The sequence below is a fragment of the Salmo salar genome, chromosome ssa17 (assembly GCF_905237065.1).
Source record: "Salmo salar chromosome ssa17, Ssal_v3.1, whole genome shotgun sequence".
Lineage (NCBI taxonomy): Eukaryota > Metazoa > Chordata > Actinopteri > Salmoniformes > Salmonidae > Salmo > Salmo salar.
In genome coordinates this window covers 15,343,637-15,363,695 of record NC_059458.1, presented here as the reverse complement: position 1 = coordinate 15,363,695, position 20,059 = coordinate 15,343,637, and the positions used below count along the sequence as shown (strand labels likewise).

The following is a 20,059-nucleotide window of genomic DNA, read 5'->3' as shown; positions in this document are numbered from 1 at the left end:
GCAATTTATACTTGTCTTATCATAGAATCATTTATGGTATGTTTTGTCTAAGAGAATAAAGGTCTTGTCTCGTCCTGTCTCTATGTTCGGGTAGACCATCAACACAGCGACGTGCAGCTTCTCTCAATGAAAAAAAATATGTTGCATGACTGTGGATTGCAAAACAAAAAATTATTCTCCAGAGTTGGGACCAAAATGTATTATAAAATATGTAATAATATATGTAGGTTAAAGGTCATTTTTTTCTGTTTTGTTACAGGAATACGAAATTGACATCATTTTTGCACAGACGTGGATCGACAGCCGTCTGCAATACAACAGCTCTATGAAGATCCTGACTCTAAACAGCAACATGGTGGGAATGATCTGGGTCCCTGACACCATCTTCAGAAACTCCAAGAACGCAGACTCTCATTGGATTACGATGCCCAATCAGCTTCTGCGTATCTGGAACGATGGGAAGATATTATACACGCTGAGGTAAAATAAGTGGATTTTCTTTATCAGATATCACAGACATTGTTGTTTTGAACAGCCAACTATCGTTCCATCTGAGTTCAGAATTTACAGTGTAGGAAACATTGGGTTTTCCCTTGAAAGGAAAGAAAAAGACAATATAAATTAAAATAGTGTCATTACTACCTGTCTTTGTACTGAAGATTACATCTAGAATGTTCTAACTTCTTCAGAACTCAGGTAGAGTTCAACACAGTATAAGAAGGTGCCACAAACACACTGACGTCTGTGCCACATACTGTTGCTACAACAATACACAAAAATAAACATCTGTCTACTCCACGATAAGACAAACATTGTTTTTTCTCTTTCATCATTACTCCACTATGTGGGTTAGCATACAGTGAGGGAAAAAAGTATTTGATACCCTGCTGATTTTGTACGTTTGCCCACTGACAAAGAAATGATCAGTCTATAATTTTAATGGTAGGTTTATTTGAACAGTGAGAGACAAAATAACAACAAAAAAATCCAGAAAAAAACGCATGTCAAAAATGTTATAAATTGATTTGCATTTTAATGAGGGAAATAAGTATTTGACCCCCTCTCAATCAGAAAAATTTCGGCTCCCAGGTGTCTTATATACAGGTAACGAGCTGAGATTAGGAGCACACTCTTAAAGGGAGTGCTCCTAATCTCAGTTTGTTACCTGTATAAAAGACACCTCTCCACAGAAGCAATCAATCAATCAGATTCCAAACTCTCCACCATGGCCAAGACCAAAGAGCTCTCCAAGTATGTCAGGGACAAGATTGTAGACCTACACAAGGCTGGAATGGGCTACAAGACCATCGCCAAGCAGCTTGGTGAGAAGGTGACAACAGTTGGTGCAATTATTTGCAAGTGAAAGAAACACAAAAGAACTGTCAATCTCCCTCGGCCTGGGGCTCCATGCAAGATCTCACCTCATGGAGTTGCAATGATCATGAGAACGGTGAGGAATCAGCCCAGAACTACACGGGAGGATCTTGTCAATGATCTCAAGGCAGCTGGGACCATAGTCACGAAGAAAACAGTTGGTAACACACGACGCCGTGAAGGACTGAAATCCTGCAGCGCCCACAAGGTCCCACTGCTCAAGAAAGCACATATACATGCCTGTCTGAAGTTTGCCAATGAACATCTGAATGATTCAGAGGACAACTGGGTGAAAGTGTTGTGGTCAGATGAGACCAAAATGGAGCTCTTTGGCATTAATTCAACGCGCTGTGTTTGGAGGAGGAGGAATGCTGCCTATGACCCCAAGAACACCATCTCCACTGTCAAACATGGAGGTGGAAACATTATGCTTTGGGGGTGTTTTTGTGCTAAGTGGACAGGACAACTTCACCGCATCAAAGGGACGATGGATGGGGCCGTGTACCGTCAAATCTTGGGTGAGAACCTCCTTCCCTCAGCCAGGGCATTGAAAATGGGTCGTGGATGACAATGACCCAAAACACACGGCCAAGGCAACAAAGGAGTGGCTCAAGAAGAAGCACATTAAGGTCCTGGAGTGGCCTAGCCAGTCTCCAGACCTTAATCCCATAGAAAATCTGTGGAGGGAGCTGAAGGTTCGAGTTGCCAAACGTCAGCCTCAAAACCTTAATGACTTGGAGAAGATCTGCAAAGAGGAGTGGGAAAAAATCCCTCCTGAGATGTGTGCAAACCTGGTGGCCAACTACAAGAAACGTCTGACCTCTGTGATTGCCAACAAGGGTTTTGCCACCAATTACTAAGTCATGTTTTGCAGAGGGGTCAAATACTTATTTCCCTCATTAAAATGCAAATCAATATAACATTTTTGACATGCGTTTTTCTGGATTTTTCTGTTGTTATTCTGTCTCTCACTGTTCAAATAAACCTACCATTAAAATTATAGGAGGATCATTTCTTTGTCAGTGGGCAAACGTACAAAATCAACAGGGGATCAAATACTTTTTTCCCTCACTGTACTTGGTACACTCACTTTACACACTGAAGTACACTGTCTCAGGGAGGTCATGCGTTTTAGGGCGTAAATGTCATCCTTTCAGTCCTTTTTTGCAACGTTTTCAACCGTGGACTCACCTCCACTGAGAAAAGAGACATCACCCTGCTGTTTGCGTCACTGACTAAGGCATTCCCTTGGCAACAGGCAAAGCACAGGACAAAGGAAAAGAATGTGTGGGCAGGTTAATTATTGTCAGCACTGACCTGGCTGGCTCCACATGGCGGAATCATACAAGATCTGCCATTATCAGCCATTCTCAGTAAGCTGTATCGGTTAGTATTATCTTTGAGCATTGTCTTTTAGCATTATACAGTGTATGAGCATTATCACTGAGCATTATTATTGCGCATTATCACTGAGCATTATTATTGCACATTATCACTGAGATTTGTTAGTTAGCATCATATAATCCCCATAATGTCTATACACACCATCATATACATAGATATTTATATTCCGGACACTGACATTGCTCGTTGTAATATTTCTATATTTCTTAATTCCTTTCTTTCGATTTTTTTGATTTGTGTGAATTATTAGGTATTACTGCACTTTTGGAGTTAGCGAAATGCTTATGTTCCTACACCCCCAACAACATCTGCCAAATATGTGTACGTGACCAATAAAATGTGATTTGATTTACTGGTGATGATTATTGTTGAGCATTATAATTGAGCGTTGTCAGTGAGCAATATTAGTTTGCATTATTAATGAGCATTTTCAGTAAGCATTCAGTTAGCGTTATTCATCAGCATTATCATTGAGCAGATCTATAAATCTTCTTGAGTGGCATCCTGGTCTGATTAAAACAATGGAGTGAATCAAGCTCCCATCTAAGCTCCCATTAATTCCTCTTCACTGTGAACTTCAGTCAAGCCAACGTAAACAAGAGTGGCATTTTATCAGGGAGACAGAGGAAGAGGAGAAGGAGAGAAAAAAAAGAGAAGACGAATAGGGTGAAATTCGGTCTGATGACCTACATAACTCCGGGACGAGAGCATTTCTTCATCCATTCATTTTTCTTAACTAGTCTGTCGGAGTTTGTTACTCAAGGAAAATACCAATTTGAAAGGCTCACCACACTCGGAGGCGACCGGCCGGCCAGCCAACCAGCAATCTACAGCCCCTTGGCACTGGCAGTCATGTCAGGATAATAGGTGGCCCATTAGGTCTCTCACAGGCATGCAACAAGGTGCCAGTTTGTTATCCCCGCAATCGCTCATTCTTTTCACACTAACAAAAAAAATGGAAACAGCATAGCCGCCGAAAATCAGCATTATGGCTATCTGTCTCTTTCTCAGCATGTGCAGCATGTAAGAACAACATCAAGAGTCAGCCTTCCCTTATTTCACACCCTATGCTGTCTTCATCAATAAATTACACGTTCACATCACCAGTGGTGTATGTGTTTAGCGCAGTGGTGGTTGTTGTAGCACTGCCCTCTCAGAGCAGAGGTGAACTGCATGTGAGAAACGACGGCAATGCTCACTCACGGCCTTTCTCTGACTCGTGCTGTAGGTTGACCATCAATGCAGAGTGCCAGCTGCAGCTTCACAACTTCCCTATGGATGAGCACTCCTGTCCCCTGGTCTTCTCTAGCTGTGAGTATTGTACGGCCAGGCAATAATGTCACCCATTCATGTCATATTTTGTATAAACATAAGAAATATATGGAGAAATCATATGCATTTATGAACAATGTATGGGGGAAAGTAACATATTTAATATATGAACAATACATCGGAAAACATCATATTTCATATAGATATATGAAAAATACATGAGAAGAAGAAATGTATTTCATATAGATTGATTAATTGACGCCTCCACAGACAATTTAAGAAAATCATCTAGGGTAACACAAAGCTTGAAAGCTTAGTTCCATTCTGATCCTTTTGAAGAGGGAAGGGGGGGGGGGGGTGCAGCAAGGTTAGGCAGCAATGGTATTGGCAACAAACAATGACAGACAAAATTGTTGTTTGTTTCATAAATTGAGCAAATTAGTACAGTTCCATTTCCTAATAATCAACTCTGGACAGGTGCATCTCCCTTGTCACACATACCTCTAATATATACTGTACAACAATCAACGTCTTATATACGCACAAGACAGTCACAGTATGATACACAATAGACACCAAAAGCCAGACCATACTATCCCGGGCATTTTCTTCTCACCCACGTACTGTAGTCTTACAACTCGCTTTTATATAAACGACGGATGTACCTGCAATGAACGCCATTGGTCACTACAGGTCCAATGTACTAGATCCAAATGATACCGTTTGCATTCTGTCACAGTATGAGGTCGATGCACATACAACTGTTTTGAGTAGGAGGCTTGTTGGGCAGATTCTCTTAAAGGTATATAGGTTTGTAGCCTGAAAGATTGACTGCAGCTTTTCATGAGAATGTATGAGTCACCAATGTGAAAGCTTGACGCAAAGCTACTCTGTACCTCTTTTCCATTCTTTAAAGCCACATGGAAAAGGACCAGGCTTTCTGGGCAGTCCATTAACAACACATCAACAGCACGTCACCTGCAATAAAATGGGACAAAATTCAGCTCAGGCAGAATGGGAAGTGAACATAGAGCGTTATTATTAAGTGAAGTAGAACATTGAATTTCTACCCTTATTAAAGGATTGGTGGGAACAGGATGTGAAGGCCATGCACACTGAAGCTAATGGATTTCCAGCTGTTTCCCAGATAAAGACCTTGATCTTACTTCTATTCAGTCTACAATAAATCACCCCCCACCAGTGTACGTATGCCTCCTCCATTTCCCCACCCTTCCAATTGCTTCACCATTGCTTCACCATCCACAGCCTATATACTCTATGTACATCCATACAGTAAGTCATCCTCAAAATGTCACCTTCAGAAAATAGTCCTATCATATTATTATGGATTTGAATGTTTTTGTTGTTGTTGTAAGTCAACATCTTGGTCTGATTGCCCAGACGCAGATTGAGCATAGTCCTGGTTTAAAAAGCATGCTCAATAGAGAATAGGCTTAATCTCTGACTTGGAAACAGGGGAAAACTCTATCCATTCCTCCACACCACCCACCCACTGGCGTGGCAGAGCCGGCAGACACATCCTTGCTGTTTGATATTTTCACTTACCCCAGGGAAAAGAACATTGGACATGTGGCGTGTTGTGCTCCCATGGCGACAATGGCGGCAGGTAGCCTGGCGGTTAGAGCGTTGGGCCAGCAATCGAAAGTGGCTGGTTTGAATACCCGATCCGACAAAGTGAACGATCTGCCAATGTGTCCTTGAGGCACATCATTTGCTCCAAGGGCACCGTACTGCTATGGCTGACCCTGTAAAATAACACATTTCACTCACAGGAGTTTGGTGGCATCTTAATTGGGGAGTACAGGCTCGTGGTAATGGCTGGAGTGTAAAAAATGGAAGGGCATCAAACCCATGGTCTCTACGTGTTTGATGCCATTGCATTCGCTCCATTCCAGCCATTATTATGAGCAGTCCTCCCCTCAGCAGCCTCCACTGATTTCTCTAAAACATTTTATTTGGTTATTAAATCAATGTGGACTTTCTCATCTTTCAGATCTTTAAAGGGATAGTTCACCCAAACTACAAAATGACATAATTGGTTTCCTTACCCTGTAAGCAGCCTAGATATGACAGCAAATCCGTGCTTTGGTTTACCTTTCCTGGCACTGATTCAAATTCTCATAGCATTTGTGTCATGGGACCGATATTACAAATGTTCGCACATCGTCCAAATCATCCCCAAAGTATCTCAAATGTGTTGTGAAGCTCAACAAAGTCACTTATTAGCGAAAAATTCTAAAATCGGGCCCACGACTTGAATGGGCTTTGTGCCACAAATGCTAAAACGTTAGCATTTGGAAACAGTGCCAGGGAAACTAGACCAAAGCATGGATTGATGTCATACCTTGTCCACATACTGCTTACAGGGTAAGGAAACCAATGTCATTTTGTAATTTGGGTGAACTATCCCTTTAAGCAGGAAGCGCATCGTGAGTCAATCTAATGAGAAAAAAAGAATCCCAGGTAAGAGATTAGTCATTTCTGTCCATTGAAGAGTTTATATACGACCAAACCTAGAGCACAGTGCATATAGGCTGCTATACAAGGATTAATAGACATCTGTCCCTTATACATTCTCTTTGCTTTGACCCAAGCTATTATCTGTGCAGAGGAGAGAGGAGGTTGGCTGGGCTGTCTACCATGGCTCCTTTCTGTGTAACCTACAGTACAGAGTGGGATATGTCAATAACTGACATTTACCAGTGAAGAGTCAATCCTACAGTGTACTCCTACCATCTTAATGGAGACGGGAGAGTATGTGGTTTCTGTTGTGTATTGGGTAATGTTGTTGTGGGCACGTTAAGGAGCGCGCACAGACACTCCCATATATAGTGTGCCCGCCCCATACAGTGGGTGTAAAAGTTCAGTCACCTGCCGACATGGCATTCATGTTTATTGCCTGCACCATGGAGTAAATAGCCTAAACTTGCCTTTCTGCCTCCTCGTTATTGGATTGTACTTTCACTATGTCACGGACATAGTACTGAACACGAGGCGGATCTGGACTGGAATGTTTGAAGAGGATTTGTGAGTAAACATAAAATGGGCTCCTGAGTGGCGCAGCGGTCTAAGACACTTCATGTCAGTGCTAGAGGTGTCACTACAGACCCTGGTTTGATTCGAGGCTGTATCGCAACCGGCCGTGATTGGGAGTCCCATAGGTTGGTGCACAATTGGCCCAGCATCATCTGGGTTAGAGTTTGGCCGAGGTAGGCCGTCATTGTAAAAAATAATTTGTTCTTAACTGACTTGCCTAGTTAAATAAAGGTTCAATAAATAAAAGTGGATTTTCCTTTTCTGATGTGATCATGGCTTTTTATTGGAAGATTAAGGAGTTTGTTGATGAAAAGCATAGGTCTTGGGAGAAGTATGTTGAAAAGCTGGAATGTTTTTTTTGTGGCTAATGACATTGAAAATAACTAAAATAATTGCACTGTGCTGCTTTGTGTGTGCGGGGCGGTGACTTATTCTACACTGAACAAAAATACCTCATACAGTTGAAGTCGGAAGTTTACAGACACTTAGGTTGGAGTCATTAAAACTCCTTTTTCAACCACTCCACAAATTTCTAACAAACTATAGTTAACAAACTATAGTTTTGGCAAGTCGGTTAGGACATCTACTTTGTGCACGACACAAGGAATTTTTCCAACAATTGTTTACAGACAGATTATTTTACTTATAATTCACTGTATCACAATTCCAGTGAGTCAGAAGTTTACATACACTAAGTTGACTGTGCCTTTAAACAGCTTGGAAAATTCCATAAAATTATGCCATGGCTTTAGAAACTTCTGATAGGCTAATTGACATCATTTGAGTCAATTGGAGGTGTACCTGTGGATGTATGTAACGCCCTGGCCATAGAGAGGGGTTTTTTGTTCTTTATTTTGGTTAGGCCAGGGTGTTACATTGGGTGGGCGTTCTATGTTCCTTTTTCTATGTTTTGGTATTTCTTTGTTTTGGGCCGTGTGTGTGGCTCCCAATCAGGCACAGCTGAAGCTCGTTGCTGCTGATTGGGAGTCACACATAAGGAGCATGTTTTTCCTTTGGGTTTTGTGGGTAATTGTTTCTGTTTTTGAGTATTTTCCTAACAGGACTGTTTGCTGTCGTTTTTGTTCATTTTGTAGTGTTCTCTTGTTTTTTGAATTAAAATTCTAATGATGAACACATCCTCTGCTGCACCTTGGTTCCCTCTTCCAGACAGCCGTTACAATGTATTTGAAGGCCTACCTTCTGCACCTTTTTGCTTGACATCATGGGAAAATCAAAAGAAATCAGCTAAGACCTCAGAAAAACAATTGTAGACCTCCACAAGTCTGGTTTATCCTTGGGAGCAATTTCCAAACGCCTGAAGGTACCACGTTCATCTGTACAAACAATAGTACGCAAGTATAAACACCATAGGACCACGCAGCCGTCATACCGCTCAGGAAGGCGACGCGTTCTGTCTCCTAGAGATGAATGCACTTTGGTGCGAAAAGTGCAAATCAATCCCAGAACAACAGCAAAGGACCTTGTGAAGATGCTGGAGGAAACGGGTACAAAAGTATCTATATCCACAGTAAAACAAGACCTATATCGACTTAACCTGAAAGGCCTCTCAGCAAGGAAGAAGCCACTGCTCCAAAACCGCCAGCTCTGTCAGGAGGAATGGGCCAAAATTAACCCAATTTATTGTGGGAAGTTTGTGGAAGGCTACCTGAAACGTTTGACTCAAGTTAACAATTTAAAGGCAATGCTACCAAATACTAATTGAGTGTATATACATTTCTGACCCACTGGGAATGTGATGAAACAAATAACAGCTGAAATAAATCATTCTCTCCACTATTGTTACTCTCCACTAGACATTTCACACTCTTAAAATAAAGTGGTGATCTTAACTGACCTAAAACAGGGAATTTTTACTGGGATTAAATGTCAGGAATTGTGAAAAACTGAGTTAAATGTATTTGGCTAAGGTGTATGCAAACTTCTGACTTCAACTTTATGTACAAAAGTATATTTTTCAGGCACACCCGTTGCTGACAGGTGTATAAAATCGAGCTCACAGCCATGCATTCTCCATAGACAAACATTGGCAGTAGAATGGCCCGTACTGAAGAGCTCAGTGACTTTCAACATGGCAACATCATAGGATGCCACCTTTTCAACAAGTCAGTTCGTCAAATTTCTCCCCTGCTAGAACTGCCCCGGTCAACTGTAAGTGCTGTTTTTTAAATGTATTTTTTTTCACCTTTATTTAACCAGGTAGGCCAGTTGAGAACAAGTTCTCATTTACAACTGCGACCTGGCCAAGATAAAGCGAATCAGTGGACTCCTCTTACATATAACCTGGACATTGAGGGCTTCCACCATTTTAAAGTAGTCATAGGGAGATAGGGCCATAGGGAGACCGGGCAAAGGAAGGAGACGGCAGGACGACCAGGATCGTGGTGTTTCCTTGTGACGGAGGAAGATCCGTCAAGAAATCCACCGATAGGTGTGACCACGGCCGTTGTGGAACGGGTAGGGGTTGTAATTTCCCTCGGGGCAGGTGTCTAGGTGCCTTGCACTGGGTGCACACCGAGCAGGAGGAAACATAAACCCTCACGTCCTTTGCCAGGGTAGACCACCAGTACTTCCCAATAAGACAGTGCACTGTCCGACCGATGCCAGGATGACCAGAGGAGTGTGACGTGTGGGCCCAACAGATCAAACGGTCACGGACAGCAGACGGAACGTACAGGCGCCCAACTGGACACTGGGGGGGAGTGGGCTCTGTGCGTAACACCCGCTCGATGTCCGCGTCCACCTCCCACTCCACCGGTGCCACCAGGCAAGAAGCTGGAAGTATGGGAGTGGGATCTGTGGACCGCTCCTCTGTGTCATACATCCGCGAAAGTGCGTCTGCCTTAGCGTTCTGGGAAACTGGTCTGTAAGATAGGGTGAAAACAAAACGGGTGAAAAACATGGCCCACCTGGCCTGGCGTGGGTTCATTCTCCTCGCCGCCCGGATGTACTACAGATTGCGGTGGGCCATGTCGGCATATTCAGAGGGGATGTGCACGGTGGAGACCTGGTTTGGACCTTCCACCGTAGTTGCACCTATGGAAACACCTACACACCTCCCCGAGCACTTACGTGACCATCCCTTGAGAGCCCTCTGTTGCCACAAAATAGTGGGGTCATGATAGACCAGCCAGGGTAGGCCCAGCACCACGGGAAACACAGGAGAATCAATAACAAAGAGTTGAATTCTCTCCTCATGACCCTCCTGCGTTATCATGCATAGGGGAGCGGTGACCTCCCTAATCAGCCCTGACCCTAATGGTCGACTATCTAAGGCGTGCACAGGGAAGGGCACATCAACAGGAACAATCGGGATCCCTAAGCTATGTGCAAATGAACTATCAATAAAGTTCCCAGCTGCGCCTGAATCTACTAGCGCTTTATGCTGGGAATGTGGGGAAAACTCAGGAAATTCTATGAACACAAACATGTGAGCAACAGGGAGCTCTGGGTGAGTCAGGTGCCTACTCACCTGGGATGATCCAACAGTGCCCTGCCTGCTACATCGACTCCCTGGGGAACCTCCCCAGCACCGACCAGCAGTGTGCCCTCTGCGGCCACAGGTGGTACAGGGAATGCCCCCCCCTCCGGTCCCCCTCAGAGCAGCACCTCCTAGCTCCATAGGTGTCAGATCGGAGGTGCTGGGGGATGGAACTGACAGACCCCGATCCGGATGCCCGCGGGAGGCCAACAGGTTATCCAGCCGGATGGATAGGTCCACCAGCTGGTCAAATGTAAGGGTGGTGTCCCTGCAGGCTAGCTCCCGACGAACGTCCTCGCGTAGACTACACCTGTAGTGGTCGATCAGGGCCCGCTCAATCCATTCCAAAGTATTGTGCGCTCCTCATCCCCTGTCTGAGATGAAACAAGCGTTCCCCCGCCGCTCTCCCTTCAGGTGGATGATTGAAAACCACCTGGAAGCAGCGGGTGAAATCCTCATAGTTATCCAACGTCGCTCCTTCCCTTCCCCAGACGGCGTTGGCCCATTCAAGTGCTTTCCCAGATAGACACGAGATGAGGGCGTTCACACTCTCGCGTCCCGAAGGAGCCGGGTGGACGGTCGCCAGGTAGAGCTCCAGCTGGAGTAGGAACCCCTGGCACCCGTCCCATCATATTCCCTCGGGAGTGCGAGCCGAATCCCACTGGGTCCAGGTGAAGGAGTGGGTGGACAGCGGTGTGGGTTATTGTGGGAGCTGGGGTGATGATGATGGGGTTGCTGGAAAACCCCCTCTCTCCCATCGCTCCATGGTTTGCAGCACGCGATCCATGGCTGTGCCGAGACTTTGCAACATAGTCGCGTGCTGCTGGACGCGCTGCTCCACAGGTAGGGGACGGGCTGTGTGCTGACTCCATTGGTTCGGGTGCGTGTTTCTGTCAAAGGTCTAGGTGATGCGGGTAAGGCGGAGTTAGGCTCAGGACACAGAGATGAGTAATAACCGTAACTTTACTCAAAAACAATATTCCATAAAGGAGACAAATAATCAGGTCACAAAACGAGACAACTTGACAATAACAATCACGCACAAGATCAAGGGGGAAACCAGAGGGTTAAATAGGGAACAATGATTATGGAATGGAAACCAGGTGTGTATAATGAAGACAAAACAAATCGAAAATGAAACATGGATCGGTGGTGACTAGAAAACCGGTGACGTCGAGCGCCAAACGCCGCCCGAACAAGGAGAGGGACCAACTTCGGCGGAAGTCGTGACAAGTTTGGGGAAGGCCCTTTCCTGTTTCAGCATGACAATGCCCCCATGCACAAAGTGAGGTCCATTCAGGCAGGGTTTGTTGAAATAATTGTGGAAGAACTTGACTGGCCTCCACAGAGCCCTGACCACAACCCCATCGAATACCTTTGGGACGAATCACCCAACATCAGTGTTTCACCTCACTAATGCTCTTGTGGCTGAATTGAAGCAAGTCCCCACAGCAATGTTCCAACATCTAGTGGAAAGCCTTCCCTGAGGAGTGGAGGCTGTTATAGCAGCAAAGGGGGGACCAACTCTATATTAATGCTCATGATTTTTGGAATGAGAGGTTTGACGAGCAGGTATCCACATACTTTTGGTCATGTAATGTATAAACACAGCGTGTAAAGTGTTGGTTTTATGTTTCATGAGCTGAAATAAAAGATCGCAGAAATATTCCATATGCACAAAAACCTTATATCTCAAAAGTAATGTGCACACATTTCTTTATATTACTGTTAGTGAGAATTTCCCCTTTGCCAAGCTAATCCATTCACCTGACAGGTGTGGCATATCAAGAAGCTGATTAAACAGAATGATCATTACAAAGGTGCACCTTGTACTGGGGACAATAAAAGGCCACTCTAAAATGTGCAGTTTTGTCACACAACACAATGCCACAGATGTCTCAAGTTTTGAGGGAGTGTGCAATTGGCATGCTATGACTGCAGGAATGTCCTCTAGGGCTGTTGCCAGATAATTTAATGTTAATTTTTCTACCATAAGCAGCCTCCAACGTCGTTTTGGCAGTACGTCCTACCGGCCTCGCAAATGCAGACCACGTGTAACAATGCCGTCGTGTGGGCGAGCTGTTTGTTGACGTCAACATTGTGAACAGAGCGCCCCATGGTGGCAGTGGGGTTATAATATGGGCAGGCATAAGTTACGGACAACAAACACAATTGTATTTTATTGGTGGCAATTTGAACGCACAGAGGTACTGTGATGAGATCCTGAGGCCCATTGTCATGCCATTCATCCGTGCCATCACCTCATGTTTCAGCATGATAATGCATGGTCCCATGTTGCAATGATATGTACACAATTCCTGGAAGCTGAAAATGTCCCAGTTCTTCCATGGACAGCATACTCTCCAGACATTTCACTCATTGAGCATGTTTGGGATGCTCTGGATTGACCTGTACGACAGCGTGTTCCATTTCCTGCCAATATCCAGCAACTTCACAAAGCCACTGAAGAGGTGTGGAACGCCATTCAAGAGGTGTGGGACACCATTCCACAAGCCACAATCAACAGCCTGATCAGCTCTATGCAAAGGAGATGTGTTGCGCTGTATGAGGCAAGTGGTGGTCACACCAGATACTGACTGGTTTTCTGACCCACGCCCCTACCTTTTTAAAAAAGTATCTGTATCAATATTCCCAGTCATGTAAAATCCATTGATTAGGGCCTAATTAATTTATTTCAGTTGACTAATTTCCTTATATGAACTGTAACTCAGTAAAATCTTTGAAATTGTTGCATGTTGCGTTTATATTTTTGTTCAGTGTACATTAGGTTCTCTATTCGCTCCGGCCCTGCCCACTGCAAAGAGTTATGATCACATAGTGGCATGTTTGAAGCGGCCTTTCAGCCCAGATCCGTCAGAAATTGTGCAGAGATTTTATTTTCATAATTGTAAACAAAAGGCAAATCAGAATATCTCCAGTTTCATTGCTGGTCTGCGCAGTCTTTCGGTGCACCATCATTTTGGAGATCAGCTGGAGCCAATGCTGCTTGACAGAATTGTTAGATGAGTCTATTGGCTGAGCCCAATCAGATATTTAGAGTGGCTGAGGTAAAAGCCTTGGCAGCTGAGACTGCTGCAAATAATGCCTGCCTGCTTCACCCTGAAAGACCAGGTCCTCCGACTGTGCCTGACATTCATCTCACTGAACGTAGTAGGCCGGTGCTCACGGAGGGGGCGGAGTCAGAGTCCAGAGAGGACTTCAAAGCTTGTTTCAGATGTGGAGGTGCCCATAATTCCAACAGCTGTAAGTTTAGGGTTGCAACCTGTCACTACTGTAAACGGAGGGGACATATAGCTCGACTTTGTTTGACAAAGGTCCCAGTCCCAGTCCCAGGCCTCAGGCAGTTCATTCATGCCCACTAGGACCACACAACAGACACACTTGGTAAACTGTCACCCAGACCCTGAGAAGTATGTTGTCTTTAGTACCCATGGGGGGCCACAGCCTGAGAGGGAGAAGTCTATTTTTGCTGCACCCAGTGTTGAGTTCCTGAGGTTCCACGTTGACAAGGATGGCATGCGACCAACCCAGGATAAGGTAAAGGACATTAAGGAGGCACCTTCTTCCCAGAACAAGTCTGAGCTTCAGTCATTTCTGAGGCATCTCCATTTTTACAACTGCTTCCTGCTTGATAAAGCTACAGCCCTGGCATTGCCTACTGGACCCTGCCGCTCATGAAGAAGTCTATGAAGAGGCTAAGCAGCTGCTGCAAGCAGATGGTCTGCTAGCCCACTATGATGGTAGAAGACCCCTGTTACTGATCTGTGATGCATCTCCATATGGGCTTTGTTTAGTCATGTGGAATCTGATGGTCGGGAAGCACCTGTGTGCTACGCATCTAGGACCCTAACTATCGCTGAACAGTACTATGCACAGCCGGATAAATAGGCCCTGGCGAACATTTTTTGCTGTCAAGAAGTTACATCAGTATTTGTCAGGTTGCCATTTTGTGGTCTACACCAACCACAAGCCCTTGCTAGGTGTGCTTCATCATATGAAGCCTATGCCCAAAAATATTTTCACTTGCATGGTCAGATGGAGTCTGATACTGGGACATAGTTATGAGCTCTGCTATCATCCAAGGAAGCCGTTGGCTAATGCAGATGCCCTGAGTTGCCTGTCACTCACTATCCCTTTGTCTGAGCCACCATCTCCCTGGGAAGGGATGCTGTAGAAGATGGTGCCTGATGCCCTTCTCCATGCTTCTAGGATAGCCGCACTGACCTTCAAGGATCCTGTCCTATCCCGAGTGCTTCGCTGGGTGCTGCATGGATGGGCCTCTGAGGTTCCTGGCAGACAGTTTGGGCTTCAATGGTATCGTCGGAACGAGCTGTCGGTTCACAAGAACTGTGTGTTGTGGGCCAGTCGGGTTGTGGGTACCTGGCCTGGCGAGCGAGGGGGTCTTTTCCATGATGCATGATATGCATCCTGGAATAGTGAGGATGAAGGCACTGGCACGGAGCTATGTGTGGTGGCCCAGGATGCACATGGAAATTTAGGCTGTGGTGCGCCGCTGTGTTCCCTGTCAGGAGTCACACCCTGCTCACCCAAGGCTGCCTTGCACCCATGGGAGTGGACCACAAAGAAATGCTTGTCTTCATATGGACTTTTCTGGGCTATTCAAAGGAAATACTTTTCTCATTATAGTAGATTCCCATTCAAAGTGCATGGAAGTAGCCATGGTTATCTTGATGCCCTGTGGTGCTGTAATAAGCACACTCCATTTGCTGTTTGCCATTCATGGGTTGTGTGACGTCCTGGTGTCAGATAATGGAGCTGCCTTCACTTCTGCTGAGTTTAAGGAGTTCGCTGTGTGGAACTGAATCAGGCATGTCACCACAGCCCCATATCATCCGTCCTCCAATGGCCAAGCTGAACACATGGTTCAGACAACCAAAGAGGATCTATCTATGATCTCGGTGGGTGACTGGCAGGCCTGACTGTCTAGGTTCCTGCTGTACTAACATATTACGACGGCGTCTACTGGGAAGAGTCCAGCCGAGCTGTTAATGAACAGGCAATTGACAACTGCTTTAGATTGGCTGCACCCGGACATGGCAGGAGGGTGATGCAGACAGGGGCCATGATCATTTAAGGTGTTTTCTACCTGACGAGTCTGTGCACATGAGGAACTACTCTCGAGGCCCTATGTAGGTCCTTGCAGTTGTGGAAGAAGCAACTGGACCAGCCTCTTACAGGACTCGGACGCCTGTCGGTAAAGTGCACCGCCTCCATGTGGATCAGCTGCAGGGCCACGAAGCTGCAGCCCCCTCTCTCATTGATCTGGATGCCCTGGACACCACGCCTTTAGAAGGCAGTGCCAACTGCAGAGCCAAACCCTGATACCCAACTTTCAGCTGAGCACTAGCCTAAACTTAGCTTTCTGCCTCCTCGTTATTGTATTGTACTTTCACGGCATAATAGTTTCTAAGATATGGACATACTCAGCACATTCCACATCCTCTCACCAGCTTCCCTTTGTTGTAGCTTTCGCTAATGTGAATAACATTGTCGCTTTGTGTGCGTGTGTGTGAGATACACACCTCATAATAACATGTCAATGGGATACAGTTCACCTGCTTGAAATCATCAGAGCACAATGAAGTGATTCATTTCCATTGCATGGCTTTCAAATTAGATTTCAGAGGCACACACACACTTCTGCGAAAAGCGAAGGTCAACTCTAGCATCAACACAATGCTCTCTCACAGTAACTCAAAGTATCCTATTACACTCTGTTCTGTCCCTTTTCATCTGCTCTTACAGAACTTTACTATGGCCCTGTTTTTTACTTTTTAAAAGTCTAGTGGTGCTATACTGTGCGTGTGTTTGTGTGCCGGCGTGTGCGTGTGCTGTTCCCGGATTTAAGTGTATTTAGCAGTATGCAATTAGTAGGTTATATAATACATACATAGGAATATGTCCAGTAAGACCCATCAAACAATGAAACATGTATGGGTCAGATTGAAGCATAAATCGTATTTTATTAGAATGAAATGCTACCATAGGGTCACAGGGTCACTGTGTATTTACTTGACTTACAGATGGTTACCCCAAGGATGAAATGATTTACAGATGGAAAAGGAACTCCATCGAAACCTCAGACCAGAAGTACTGGCGCCTCTACCAGTTTGACTTCATGGGCCTGCGGAATACCACAGACGTCCTAAAAACAACAGCAGGTACAGTAAATTAGTTATCGTACATTTAATACCCAAACAGCTGACCTGTTTTTCACAAGCAATAAAATAAATCCTCATCACAGCCCTTCGCTGGCTCCTGTGTTCTCCATCCAATTTCTCTCTGAATTATTAGATACTGACTGATAAAAATTCAAAGGAAAAAGGACAAAGTGCTATTTTTAGCTGTTTTTTAATCAAATGGTCTACATTTACTGTAAATGATCTGTCATATTTTCCTGTCTGTTAGCAGCGGGGGACAGCAGGCATTACCAGCTGGTGTCTTGAGGTCTGGTGCCACCACTCTGGCTTAAGTCAATTGCATTTCCAGTCTTTGTTAGCTATCGCATTGCAAAGACAATTGCTTTGCCAGCTTTGCAAGATATTGCCAGAGAGCAAAGACAATACCTTTTCTTGGAAGATAGTCAAGATATGTAGTATTATTGTGCCATGGAAATGACAAAGACAGCATTTGGCAGGGCAGAAAACAGGTTGAAATTGCACTTAGAAGTAGTACTCTGGTAGTAGACTTAGAAGTAGTTCTGTGGTAGTAGACTTAGGAGTAGTAATTTGGTAGTAGATTTAGGAGTTGTACTCTGATAGTAGACTTAGGAGTAGTACTGTGGTAATAGACTTAGTAGACTTAGGAGTAGTAATTTGGTAGTAGATTTAGGAGTAGTACTTTGATAGTAGACATAGGAGTAGTACGTGAGGTAGTAGACTTAGGAGTAGTACTGTGGTGGTAGACTTAGGAGTAGTACTTTGGTAGTGAACTTAAGAGTAGTGCTCAGGGAGTAGACGTTGTCTTTATCATTCACTGTGCAATAAAATAGTGCCCAATGAAAGTGCATTTACCTGTTTTCATAAGTCAATGTGACATTTAACATATTGTTTCTCTGTAGGCTGCTTGAAGCTCATCAGTAGTCCCCTCCAGTATAAAGGCAAACATATCTTTATACAAACCATCTGGATTAAAGATTCAAAATATTTAATTATTCACTTAAATGATTTTCAGAGGCCTAGGATGTGGTTTGGTTTTAATACTGAATTCTACATCTATTTATTTCCAACAATCATTCCTTGCGACTAAGGTCGTGTTTTACAAACAGGTATCTAATTATACTCATGAGTGGTGCTTGCTGGAATGACTTTGCAATACATTTTTAATGCATTCGTGACAGCATTGAAGATTAATGTAGCAGCGTTTTAAGGGGCTGATAAATTGATTTTATGTATGAATCCTCAAGCTGTAATTAACCCATATTGACCCATTCTCAAATTTCATAGGTGACATTGTTCTTGCTGTACTTTATTCCTTTTGGAGAACGATGATTTCATCTCCATTTTGAAAAGAAAGTCTTGAAGTCTTGTCTTGAAAACTCAGGTGATCCAATAAATGATGTATTCTACGTATGGTGCACTGTGATACAAGTCCAAGTTCTGAGTGGAGAACTCATGAAAGCCAGAGTTCTTCCACAGATCTTCCTTCAGTTCTGTTGAAGGAAATTAGACGTTTCTCATCTTGTTTTCACTTTCTCTTGACTCCCAGCTTGCATCATGCTGCATGATGATTAGCTAGCTTGCTCCTGCAGCTAAAAATAGCATATCATTAATTTACATCTCAACAAACTCGGAAAACAAAGCGTTAAATTTCTTCTTGTTGTTTTTCATCCCGCATGAAATGAATAGGTATTGTGGTAATGAGGACAGTGGCGAGTGGACAGTTCCCATGCCACCTTGCCATCAGGGACTTCTGGTTCTACCGCTGTAATATCTGCCTCCTTTTTTTCTATTGTTACAGCATCCGTCTTCAAAACCCACCAAAGTAGACTCCCTGAAGCATTGTGTATGGTGCCTTCTTCTGTGGTTCCCCCTGATGCTATCTCTCATGATTCTCTCTCTCTCTCTCTTTCCCTCCCTCCATCCCTCTCTCCCTCCCCATGCTGGCTCGTTCTTGTTCCACCTGACGCTCTGATTCTCCCTCAATCTCTCTCTTTCCCTCCCTCCATCCCTCTCTCCCTCCCCATGTTGGCTCGTTCTTGTTCCACCTGACGCTCTGATTCTCCCTCAATCGCTCTCTTTCTCCCTCACTCCCCCTCACTCTCCCCCTCCCTCACTCTCTTCCTCCTTAACTTGCTCCCTCCTCCTCGCCCCTCACTCCATATAAATCCCCCCCCCCCCTCCCAGGTGATTATGTGGTCATGACAGTGTACTTTGACCTGAGCAGGAGAATGGGTTATTTCACCATCCAGACCTACATTCCCTGTATCCTCACCGTGGTGCTCTCCTGGGTCTCCTTCTGGATCAATAGCGATGCCGCCCCCGCCAGAACAGCGCTAGGTACCTGATCTGAAGAATACCATTTGACAGGATACACACTGATGTGATAATAAGTAGATGAAGAACCCCAAGGTTTCAATCAAACGTGTTCCACCAGTGTTTATGTAGTGCACTGTATGTGTTCAGAAATGACTACCTCTGCATGTGTTATTCTGAAAGGAAAACAAATACATCTGAGTCTAGCTGGTTGGTTGAAAAGATGCGTACCACAATGGAAGATTGCATGAAAAATTGATATTTTATTGTTTAGACTAGAGTCCAATTATGCAATGTTATGTTCTGCTTTTCAGATTCTTGTACCGTTTTATTTTGTTTATGCGATGTGCTTGTAATTCATCAAGGCTTAACAATCACCTTTTTGTTTACACTTGTAATTCATTCATGATTTTTTTCCCCCCGATGCTTTCCATTAGTGCATGTACATTCGTCTGGATTATGTTGTTGAAGGTGATTTGGAGTTTGAGTTGAACTTTGCGGTAAGTACGATTCAATTCCTCCAGGCAGCTCTTGTAGGTGACCTTGACCAGGTCATTTTTTGTCTTCAAGATCAAATATATCACATTTAGTCCAAATTACAGTATTAGCATTATACATGGCCTTTAATTAAGTGACAACACAACCACATTTGCAATGGTGGTTAAACAAGTCAAAGCTTAAAGTGTATTAACGAGTCCGTTTCATCACCGAACCATCCTTGAACCACCACAATCACATCGAATAGTCTCCCTCGACAGTCTTGACACCTGTTACGACACAGTACAAAGATAAGCCCGGAAACATGTTTGTCTTTCCCCTAGCTAACAGGTAAGGATGCTGACTGTAGGAGCAAAGATAAATATCCCATTCTCCTTGACAAAAGAAGTCATTTAGTGTCTATTCTGGGGCACAAAAGCGCAGCGTTGATTTTCCGGGC

General features: G+C 44.3%; 1 protein-coding gene across 2 annotated transcripts in view; it reads left to right on the top strand.

The window, feature by feature from the left end:
• The window catches only part of LOC106575271 (gamma-aminobutyric acid receptor subunit gamma-3), a 47,861-nt gene that overhangs the window by 20,747 nt on the left and 7,055 nt on the right, over positions 1-20,059 (top strand). For both annotated transcript variants that reach the window (XM_014151690.2, XM_014151691.2), the window contains exons 4-7: positions 260-480; positions 4,007-4,089; positions 16,672-16,809; positions 18,994-19,146. In XM_014151690.2, the coding sequence (XP_014007165.1) occupies positions 260-480; positions 4,007-4,089; positions 16,672-16,809; positions 18,994-19,146 (595 nt within the window). The remainder of the gene's footprint in view (positions 1-259; positions 481-4,006; positions 4,090-16,671; positions 16,810-18,993; positions 19,147-20,059) is intronic.